This window comes from Staurois parvus, unplaced genomic scaffold (genome assembly GCF_062004578.1).
Source record: "Staurois parvus isolate SC_StPar_1 unplaced genomic scaffold, SC_StPar_1.0 ptg001051l, whole genome shotgun sequence".
Lineage (NCBI taxonomy): Eukaryota > Metazoa > Chordata > Amphibia > Anura > Ranidae > Staurois > Staurois parvus.
Window position 1 is genome coordinate 752,780 of NW_028318847.1, and position 12,155 is coordinate 764,934.

General features: G+C 40.7%; 1 protein-coding gene across 1 annotated transcript in view; it reads right to left on the reverse strand.

The window, feature by feature from the left end:
- Positions 1 to 5,638: 5,638 nt before the first annotated feature.
- Positions 5,639 to 12,155, reverse strand: part of LOC149440808 (cystatin-8-like) — a 32,908-nt gene continuing 26,391 nt past the window's right edge. The window contains exon 3 of the mRNA XM_089658114.1: positions 5,639 to 5,776. Coding sequence (XP_089514240.1) covers positions 5,693 to 5,776 — 84 coding nt within the window. The 3' untranslated portion in view covers positions 5,639 to 5,692. The remainder of the gene's footprint in view (positions 5,777 to 12,155) is intronic.

The following is a 12,155-nucleotide window of genomic DNA, read 5'->3' on the forward strand; positions in this document are numbered from 1 at the left end:
TGTAATGTTGCAATGCCTCATGGGAAATGTAGTTCCACAACAGCTAGAGAGCCGCAGGTTGCCTACCCCTGCCCAAGTGTGTCCCTACTTCTCATACATTTACTAGATGCCACTAAAGCCTGTATATTGCTTTGCTTGAAACAAACCATTTAGTAGATCTTTAGCTACATAATATAAACAAAACTAAAATCAATGTAAGGCTTAATTGCAGATACAAAACACTGATAAGTGATTCTGCAAAACCTGGTATTATTGGATACATTTTCAATCTACACTAGAACAGCCTTTTTCAATCAGGGTGCCTTCAGGTTTCTTAAGGGGTGCCTTGCCAAAATGCCCAAAAATTGTTTACTAGTCAGTGGGTGGATCAAGTCTGCCTGTTAGTTACACAAAGCCACAGGATTTCGCACCATTTCAACCTTTTAGCTGATGACATCCTAACAACCAATGATGTCATTGGTTGATAAGGAAGCTGTTGGGCTCCTGCACGGCATCCTTGTTTGCCACTCCCCTGCCCCTCTCCATCACCACTGGGGTCACATTAGCTGAATGTGGGATAGAAACCTTGGAATACTAGTCAGTACCTGTGTGCAAAGGTGTATTTGATTTGTAATAATTTATAACCTCTAATGTTGGGTGTCCTATGTGTGTGGATGTTGCTGCATTATGTAAAGCTATTAGTTTCATTTTTACATTTTAGAATGCGGAGCCTTGAGATTGTGCAGAATTTTAAACGGTGCATTGACTGAAAAAATGTTGAGAAACACTGCATTAGAATATCATGCCATATTCAGAATCTTCCCTTTGAACTTCATTAAAAATGTCCAGGATTGTTTTTTTTTTCTAGTTTTTTTAGCTGCACCTGCATCCCTTCCCTTGTTCTTTTTTTATGTAATATTTATTTAGGGTGTAAACAGTACAAAGAATTTAGAAGAATATGTCTCATCTAATGTTTACAGATTGAGGCATTACCATCAAAGCAAGTACAAAACTTCCAGTGTCGCTGACACTCTGGCATTGAATACATACACCATCTTCATCACAAAACAGCAGCCTGCGGCAAATTGGGCTGTCCTGAGACAAAATAGGAAAGCTAAAAAAGCAAAAACATTAATTGTGAGCAATGGCCCTCTGACGTTATCAAGGGCACATACTGTATATGAGACAGGAAGCCTAGGTTAGTTCAGAAAGGTCTCTCTTGGCCCTTTGGAGTCCAACCGGCCGGGTCGGCCACTAATGCAGGCAGACAATGTTTAACAGTCAGAAACAATCGAGACACAGGCCTATATATGACACCGGTGACGCCAGGCACCGGGTCAAGTTGGAAAAAAAAGAGAAAGTGTAGCCAGTGTCAGGCCCTAACAAGAAATAAGGAAAGAAAGAAACAATAAGGAGGAAATAGTGTTAACAAAACAGGTGAAGTTATCCAGGATATAGAGCGCAAAGTTGTGCTGTAACTCATAAACAGGTCAACCACAACCAGGTGCTAATAGACAAAAAACTCATCATACACTACAGAGAGAAAATAGAGGTGGGAAAAAGAGATATAGATGGTTGGTGCACCTGGACAAATTGTTTGAAGGAGAGATCTGCTAGACCTAGCAAGGCAATGTCTAAGCTGGAGGAGATCGTGGTCGATCCAGAAGTGTAGTGCCTCCAGGATATCCAGGTAGAGTTAAAGCGGTCCTGAGTACCCTTACATGTGGCAATACACTCCTCAGCCTTCATTATCTCCATCACCTTGCACTCTTCTCTGCTGGGGACATGCAGACTTTTCAATGAATAGGAACAAGACATTTTGCGGCATTGAGGAGATGGAGGGAGAGCGCTATGTTTGTAGTAAGAAAAAGGTATAGTGGGGACATGAAGCAAAAAAATGTTTAGGAGAAATGGGAAGATCTATATCCAGAATTTCTGAAATGCATTCTCGGATATCTATCCTGAAGAGCCAAATCACAGGGCAGTCCCACTACATGTGGAGGAATGTGCCTCTTTGGCCACATCCTCTCCAACATCGGTCAGAAACAGATGAGTAGATCCGGGCACGTGTCAGGGGCACATGGTTCCATCTTGTCAACAATTTGTAACTATTCTCCTGTGTCTTAGTATTGATTGAGCTGGAGTGTGTCAATCGATATAGATGCTGTAGTTACTGGATGTCACGTTCCCATTCCTTAACATATATCGACTTAGAGTTAGGAGTCCCTGGCAGCCCAAAAGTGCTCAAAGCTTGTAAGGGTAGGCCTGATCTGAGTTAGGTGGGTCTGTGTGAAAAAGAAATGGTGGAGCTGGTGATATTTACAGTATTCTAGGAGAAAGCCACCAAAGCACTCCCTAATGTCCCCATCCTGCACCCAAGGTCCCAAAAAGTAAAACTGCTTCCCAGGGGGGAACCATGGGAAACCCCCTACTGGTGACAGTGGTGATACGAGGAGGGACCAGCGATAAGGACCTATTCAACCTATCCCCGACTTCAAGAACATGAGTGGTCAATGGAGAAACCCAGTCAGAGAAACCCCTAGCACCCAATGGGACCCAAGGTGCATAGGGCAAGTTACGGCTCACTATAGTTTTTTCAAGGGGGAACCAAAGCTTAGAGGAAGCCTGAAACCTCCAGTTGAGGATCTGCTGAAGTGCAACTGCCCTATAATATTGTTGTATGGCAGGTATGCCCAGACCTCCCGTCTGCTTGAACCATTTCAGTATAGCCAAGGAAAGTGCATCCTTCTGCACTTATTACTGTGCTCATAATTTTTATGTGCGACTTAATGGAGTCATCAAAGAATATGTCAGTCTCAGAGTTTAAAAAAGAGGTCACGAAGTTCCCTCAAGCGCTGTTGAGTCTCTAGGTCAGCCCTTTGTTTGTGTTGCAGCTCAGCTGTTTGCAGAGCTATAAGGACTCGATGTCTGCCTGCCTCTCCTTCTTAAGCCAGGTCCCCTGCACAATGAGAGTACCATGTATAACAGCCTTATGGCCCTCCCAAAGAACACCATCATCGACCTCCCCAGTTTTGTTTTCCACAAAATAGTGTGTCAGAGTGATCGAGGCTTCCACCAACACAACAATATCATCCAAAAGGATTTTGTTAAGCCACCACGACCAGGCCCTGGCTTCAGTGTGGGACAATAGTATGGAAGCCGCTATCAGGGCATGGTCAGAGATGGGGATTAAGAGATCAAGGATGTTATGATCTACAAACAGAAAGTCGATTCTAGTATAGGTATCATGTACCTTGGCTGTAGTTCCTCTCAGATGCGTGCAGGGCCCTCCAGCTATCCACCAAAGTACAATTTTGTAAGGATTTGTGAAAGTGAAAAGCATAGGAATGTGTGGGGCATGTCGATGAGGTGTCCAAGAAAGGATCTGGGCTAACATTAAAGTCCCCACCCAGGATCAGCAGAAGAAAAGGAGGGCGCCAGGTCAGGATGAGTAAAAGCAGTGAAAAACTTTAAAACAGTATCTTCCCCTGGGGGCACTCGACAGACAGGAGGAGCCAGGAGTGCCAGCAGGGGACCTGAGAAGACTAGGTTTGGGACGCTCTGTGCAATACCATTGCACAGAGTCACTTTAAGTATACTGTCACGTACCTGACCGGAGGCTGGAATAGAGAGAGGGCTCCCCTTACGGCTAAGTGCAGTACACTCCTGGAGGTGGCAACAGGAGGTGCAGTGCCCAAAGAAGCACAGGTTGCCAGTGGTGTCACTGCTTGGCGATGCAAGATGGGACGGTACCCGTGGGTGCTCCAGATGCAGGAGGAGGTCCTCCAGAGGACATATGGATCCAGGTGGATGGGTAGAGTAGGAAGCAAAGTCAGTAGCCAGGGTCAAACACAGAACATCAGGCAGGAGCAAGGTCTGGATCAAGCCGGGTTCATACACAGAGCAGCAGACAGAAGCAAGGTCAGGATCAAGCCGGGGTAGAGAGCCAGTAGGAGAGCCAAAGCAGGTCAGGGTCAAGCTGGGTCGGTAATGGATAATCAGCAGTAGGAGAATACACAGGAACAGGAGGCTGACGATAATCCAGCAATTTACTGTGAGGAGCTGCAGTCCTTTTAAAGGCCACTGAGTGTCAGCAATTATCGCTCCCTGCATGTGCCGGTGTGCTTTCGTGCATAGGGATGCACAATTACGTGGTGTGCGCCTATGCACACATTTTTGCGTGAATTAGCGTGGCCATATTAGGCATTGGCGCATTTGCCAGGGCTTCCTCGCCTTTTCCCCTGACATATACACATTATTTTACACAGGTCAGGTGGCATATGTAGAAGAAGGGGGGAGGGGACATTTTTAAATATTTAGTGTTAGACAGGAATTCCACTATATGTCATCCTCCACCCCTTTACTAGTTTATTCAATTTAATATAAGCTGATACAATACATGTTCTGATTTAGTTGTAATCACATTATCAAGTTTTACCACATTTGTTTTAATATTTTTTGGATATCTTTGTTTATATATAACTTCATTAATGCATGAGAATACATTATGTATTATTTTGTTTTGATATTCAAAAAAGAAGTAAAGAATAAAAAATATTTTATTGGGTAGTTACACAGTTGCTTTAATGAAATAACAGACATTAAGTGTTGGATTTGTTAAGGTTAGGTAATCATATAGCTGAATAATAGTACAACAGAGCAGCATTTATTAATTAAATGGCAGCAATTAATAGTACTGGACTGTGAAGAAAAACTGATTTGAATTTGAATTTTTTTATTCAAATGTATAAATTTGTTTAAAGTGTTACTAAACCCAGGATTCTGCATTCACTATATCTGGTCTCCCACAGTACACAGAACATGGAAATGCAATTATTTTAGTAAATATAAACTGCTAAATACCTTTTCTCATCAGCAGTTAGATCAGTCTGGTGACTTCAGCAGAGCACTGGTTAAAGCTTGTAGGAGGAGTTTTCTTTCTGCTCTAGGACGATGTGAAACCTCTGACCCTCTGTCTGGACAGTGTTGATTGGCCCTGTGCTGATCACATGCACCCTCCCAGGAAAAAAAAAAACCTCTCTAGCATTACACACCAAACTGAGCATGTGCATGTGACCACGGGTTCAGTCTGTATCAGGTGGTCATTTCAACAAGAGGAGGGGCAGAGAAAAAAGGATCAAACAGCCTTTTTACACAATGTGGAGGATTAACCCCTTAGGTTCCACAATGAGTATAACAAGCATGCTTTGCTGCGTATAAAGACTGATTTTACTGTTGTGGGTTTAGTAAAACGTTAATCAGCAAATAATCTAACAATTCATGAATCAATTTTGCTTGGACTTCTGAACCAGGTGAATAGCTGCAGATCTCACATCAACTGATTTCCTAATAACAATGTTCAGGAGAATAAAAATCTGCAAAATCAAATATTGATTTGACTATCATTTGTAGTGGTCAAATCATACTAAAGAAAATGCACAAAGGTGCAGTGGAATACAAAATAGGGAGAATCTACATTATGTATCTTTGCATGTCTTAGAGACCATTACTATGGATGAATCTGAAAGGATTTCTTACATCAAATGTCTTTACATGTCTTGGGAGGCATAACCAAGGAAATATTGAGGAATTTCTTACATCAAATGCTTCAGGACTTGAAGAGCATAACTGGGGAAATCTCGAGGAATTTCTTACATCAAATGCTTCAGGTCTTGGAGAGCATAAAAGAAGAAATCTAGAGGCATTTCTTGAATCAAATGTTTACACATGTCTTGGAGAGCAAAATGGGGGAGGAATCTGAAGGACTGTCTTGTACATAAAAGTGACATGCTTCCACCTAAGGCAAAAACAATAAAGACAACTGTTAACTTGATGGTTTAAATTTTAAAAGACTCTGCATGTGATGCAGCAGATTTATTCTAGACTGACAACATGCAGGTATCTAGAGGTGCCTGTAAATACCTGCAGTGGCTTTAATTGCCCTCTGTACACCTGGCTGGCACACTGATTTGAAATGACAAAGATCCAACACCTTTGGATAGTGTCATCTGCTCCTCCTCACCCCTTCACATTGATAGGCTGCCTCACCATCAAATAAAATGTGTATAAGGCAGGTGCAGGAAGCTCTGTCACTAAAAGAAGTGCCTCAAGTTGTTCACATTTCTAAAACCTAAAGTGCATCTATAGTCAAACCTTTGTTTTAAGTTTGAATAGAGTATGAATGAGTCAGAACTCCTGCCTCACTCTTCTTGCTGCTTGTGCTCACCTTCTATAGTTGTTCTGGTGATCACCATTACTAGGACAGAAAGTAAAGGAAAATCCAAAAATCTCCAGGTGTTACCAGAACTAGGGGTGAGAGGGAATCTTCCAATACCGACATATATTCTGCTAACAAATGTGTAAAAAGGTATCTCCTCTTGTATACCATTAAAGAGGTATGATGAACCCCAAACTGTGCGTCATCAACAATCAATCAATTTTAACTCTCATGTCTGTGCTCAGCATTCATGGAAGGTGACACATTGGATAAAACACAGCCAACTTAACTACAACTAATTTAACAAAAAGCAGAGGTATCCCAAAGCCCCACTAAAACAGTCCAAGCTAAAAGCATAGCAGAGATGTTTTAAAATTATTAAGCAATGTCTGCAAAAGAAACTTAATGGACTGTCGTAAATAAACATAAACAGTCTAGTGAATAAACATCTGTCAGAATCAAGGTACTAACCACTGCCCAGACAAAGTCATTCAGTGTTTAGTGTGAATATGTAAAACTGCACCACCCCTTTATGAGCACGCCCCATTGTCTTGCCACACCCGATGTATGTTCTCCTTATTGTCATACCCATGTACACAGTGCAGGGGTCAGAGGCGTGTAATATAAAGAGTGCAGGGGTCAGGAAAGTGTAATGTACAGAGTGCAAGGATTTGCAGTTGCATAGAAAAAGGCATTGCTTCATATCCATTTGATCCTCCTCTGACACAGACAAAGGTAAACCAGGTGTATGCTATAAAGAAAGCCAACTCTGCTTTATTCCACCATCACTATCCAAATACTGAGTCCTAAAAACTGATGATAACACATATAATGAACATAAAATTAGTGAAGCGCTTGTATCTCATGAATACAATCATGTGTCTCCATAAAGTATAATAGTAAATCAAAGTGACCACGATATATATTAAAAATATGTGAACTCCCTCTAGTGGATAGAAAAAATAATGTCAACCGAAATGACTATAATGGCTAAATATCACACATTAAGAACCTAAATATGTAGTGCATAAATCAGATATACTAAACAAAGTATATATACATGAAAACAGAATAATTGGCCACATACAATGGTGTCTAAATCAAACATAACTAATATATGCCATAAGTGAAAAAGACAATATCAAAGGTGAAAAAATATTCCATGCATGTGACTGTGCTTTAAGCTGGAACACACACGTGATCTCCACTTCTAAGTGCAAGTACTCTCCTTCAAATGGCAGCAATGCCTGCTCACCTCCCTTCCTCGACCCACACAGGGCCTCAAAGCAGTTACCACCTCAGTGGTGTATTCCTCTGGCAGACTCCTTAATCCTCCTCCTCTCTTATGCAACTCATAAAAAGACAAGAAAGCCTTCCATAGTGTAGTAAGTTTTAATAGGCAAAGTAAAAAGTGACAAAGTAAACCACTCACATGCTCCTTTCCATAAACAAGCGTTTTTCCCAGCCTGTGGGTAGATATGCATGCACCTGGGGGAATCCAATATGGCCACTGTGTCCGGACATACGTCACCAGGAAGTAGACAAACCGACGCGTTGCGTCACGTGCGTCGTGACTTCATCAGGGTGACCCTGATGAAGTCACGACGCACGTGACGCAACGCGTCGGTTTGTCTACTTCCTGGTGACGTATGTCCGGACACAGTGGCCATATTGGATTCCCCCAGGTGCATGCATATCTACCCACAGGCTGGGAAAAACGCTTGTTTATGGAAAGGAGCATGTGAGTGGTTTACTTTGTCACTTTTTACTTTGCCTATTAAAACTTACTACACTATGGAAGGCTTTCTTGTCTTTTTATGAGTTGCATAAGAGAGGAGGAGGATTAAGGAGTCTGCCAGAGGAATACACCACTGAGGTGGTAACTGCTTTGAGGCCCTGTGTGGGTCGAGGAAGGGAGGTGAGCAGGCATTGCTGCCATTTGAAGGAGAGTACTTGCACTTAGAAGTGGAGATCACGTGTGTGTTCCAGCTTAAAGCACAGTCACATGCATGGAATATTTTTTCACCTTTGATATTGTCTTTTTCACTTATGGCATATATTAGTTATGTTTGATTTAGACACCATTGTATGTGGCCAATTATTCTGTTTTCATGTATATATACTTTGTTTAGTATATCTGATTTATGCACTACATATTTAGGTTCTTAATGTGTGATATTTAGCCATTATAGTCATTTCGGTTGACATTATTTTTTCTATCCACTAGAGGGAGTTCACATATTTTTAATATATATCGTGGTCACTTTGATTTACTATTATACTTTATGGAGACACATGATTGTATTCATGAGATACAAGCGCTTCACTAATTTTATGTTTATTTCTTGCACTTATTGGTATTAGTTAAAGTGACAGCAGCTGTATTGTGTCAGTTATTCCCATGAGCGCAGGAGGATCCCATACCATTTAACACATATAATGAAGTTTAATCAGCCAGCAGATTGGGAGTAAAAGCAATGCAGAGTGCAGGGGTCAGGCATAATAGTAATGTACATAGTGCAGGGGTCAGGAATAAAAGTAACACACAGAGTATAATTGTCAGGAGTAAAGGTATTGTACAGAGTGCAGCCTTCAGGAAAAAGTAAAGTACAGAGTGCAGGAGTCAGGAGTAAAAGTATTGCACAGAGTGCAGTTGTCACAAAAAAAGTAATGAAGTGAGCAGAGGGCAGGAGTATGTAACATACAAAGTGCAGGAGTCATAAGCATATACACCCTAGTGCAGAGCACCCCTATGATTCATTGCACCCCCTTTATTTATCACACAGAAGTACCCCCTATTTTTGCATTTTAACCAGACAAACACACATATAGTGCCTTGAAAAAGTATTCATACCCCTTAAAATTGCTGTTCACAGACGCTCTCCATCCAATATGACAGAGCTTGAGGTATTTTGCAAAGAAGAATGGGCAAAAATGTCATGTGCAAAGCTGGTAGAGACATCCCCAAAAAGACTTGCAGCTCTAATTGCAGTGAAAGGTGGTTCTACAAAGTATTGGCTCAGGGGAGCTGAATAAAAAATGCACGCCACACTTTTCACATATTCATTGGTAAAAAAGTTTGAAAACCATTTATCATTTTCCTTCCACTTCACAATTATGTGCCACTCTGTGTTGGTCTATAACATAAAATCCCAATAAAATACATTTACGTTTTCGGTTGTAACATGAAAAAATGTGGAAAATTTCAAGGGGTATGATTACTTTTTCAAGGCACTGTCACATATACTCTGACATACATATTCATAAATATACTGTACATACATACATATAGTCCTGTGCAAATGTTTTAGGGAGGTGTGAAGAAATGCTGTAAAATAAGAATGGTTTCAAAAATATATATTCTATATGTTTATTTTTATCACTTTTCAAAATGCAAAGTGATCAAACAGAAGAAAAATATAAAGTAAATCAATATTTGGTGTTACTACCCTTTGGCTCCAAACCAGCATCAATTCTTACACTTGCACACTTTGTACAGTTGTAATAAGTCAGGGATGTTGTAGGATTAGAGTCAGGGGTATGATTAACCAGTTATACCAAGCAGGTACTATTGATCATCAATTTCAAATGTAGGTTAAAACACAGTCATTAACTGAAACAGAAACAGCAACAGCTGTGTAAGAGGCTTAAAACTGGGTGAGGAACAGCCAAACTCTGCTTCTAAGGTGAGGTTGTAGAAGACAGTTTCATGACACAAGGTAGCTATACTGCATCAGCAAGGTTTCTCCCAGGCAAAGATTTCAAAGCTGACTGGAGTTTCACGATATGCTGTTCAGGGTCTTTTGAAGAAGCACTTCTGACATGGAAACAAGGCTAAGTGACTCAACTATCTACGAAAACATAGGACCAGGGGTGCAGAAAAATGGCAGAAGGTGCCCTGGAGTGATGAGTCAAAATTTAAAATATTTGGCTGTAGCAGTTGGTTTGCGAAAGGGCTGCAGAGCATCACAATAATGTGTGTCTGCAGGCAACAGTAAAGGTGGAGGTTCCTTGAAAGGTTTGGGGCTGTATTTCTGCAAATGGATTTGGAGATTTGGTCAGGATAAATGGTGTCCTCAATGCTGAGAAATACAGGCAGATATTTATCCATCATGCCATACCATCAGGGAAGCATATGACTGGCCCCAAATGTATTCTGCAGCAGGACAATGACCCCAAACATACAGTCAAGTAAAGAAAAACAAGGAGTCCTAGAAGTTATGGTTTGGCCTCTACAGAGCTCTGATCTCATCACATCATCAAGTCTGTCTAGGATTACATGAAGAGACAGAAGGATTAGAGGCAGCCTACATCCATAGATCTATGGTTAGTTCTCCAAGATGTTTGGATCAACCTACCTTCAGAGTTCCTTCAAAAATTGTGTGCAAGTCTATCTAGAAGAAATTATGCTGTTTTAAAAGTAAAGGGTGGTCACACCAAATATTGATTTGATTTAGATTTGTCTTCTGTTCATTTCTGAAAGCATTCTCAATTTGCAGCATTTTTTTACACTTACAAAAAATTTTGCACAGTAGTGTTTATAAATATATTCACTCACATACATACACACACTAACATACATACACACTTACTGTACATCCATACATACATACTGTACAGGGATGAGTCCTGGAGATATGTTCTCCTGTTATTAGGGTTATAGTTCCTTTAATTGGAACAATTGAAATGCATTTTTTGAGTATTCAGGGGATCTCACCCATGCAGGGTGAATGGTTCTGGGGTGGTCTGGTTGGAGAGAGAGGACTCAGGATTGTCAAGTTCTCATTTAAGACCTGGAATTCAGGGGCTTGAAGAGACTTTAGGTGGGAAAGCACCACCAACCCTGATTACAGGGACTTTGGTCCCAAAAAAGGTTAAAATATTTGCAGGGGATTCCAATAAAGGAACAGTAAACAGCCAGCACGTGTCTGTGAGATGTGTCGTGGAATAGCAACAGTTGAGAGAGAACTGTAGGCTCTTGATCCTGCTGGGCTCTTGCGACCTTTCCAGACCCTTGGCACGGTCAGGGACTTAAAAAAAAACCCTGTTAGGAACAAGTGTTTCTGGCAGAAAGACATAATTTACTTTTGGTTTACCAGCAGTCGATGGACAATTTTGTTTGTTTTTCCCATCATAAGGATAGGCTGTTTTTGAAAACAAGGGCTGTTTACTCTAACTAATACTGCTGGCTGGTGATCCTGGGCTTCCACATATTACAATACATTCACTTACATACATAAATACACACACTTACATATACACGCACTCTCATATACACATTAATTTTTGGTTGCATCTTAGCACATATAGTACATATACTTATAGATTTTTTGGCTAACATTCTTCCAGGCTATTGAATACTGAATATATCATTACTTTGAGTTTGAGCGCCATGTGCTGAGTGCCTTTTAGGCATCTGACAGATTTTTATTGGCCAGTATTAACTAGACATTTTCTCCCCCTTCCTGCCCAGGGCAATTTTCAGACTTCAGCGCTGTCACACTTAGAATGACAATTACTGAGTCATGCAACACTGTACAGAGACAGTTTGAGATAGATACAGCTTACGTTTGGTAGCATTTAATCACCCCAGGATTTTTTTTTGCTATATAACCAAAATAAAATAATTTTTTGCTATATAAATGAAAAAATTACAAATGAAAAAAAACTATGGTATATGTATTTGAAAATTGATCAATCCTCATTTTTTAAGGCCCTAAAATGCCAAGACAGTACAAATACCCCCAAAGTACAGCGGGTGACAGATCACACTTCATATGACATCTACTCAGAATGAGAGAACACTCGCCCAGCAGTATTATTACAATAGGTCGGGCCGAAGTGGTTAAATATGCCAATGACTGTGCCACAAGCGAATGTCTAACAGGCACATACAAACCTCAGCACACCAATTTTTAAAAAATGAACCTGTTTCATTACATATGCCTTTCTACGTAAA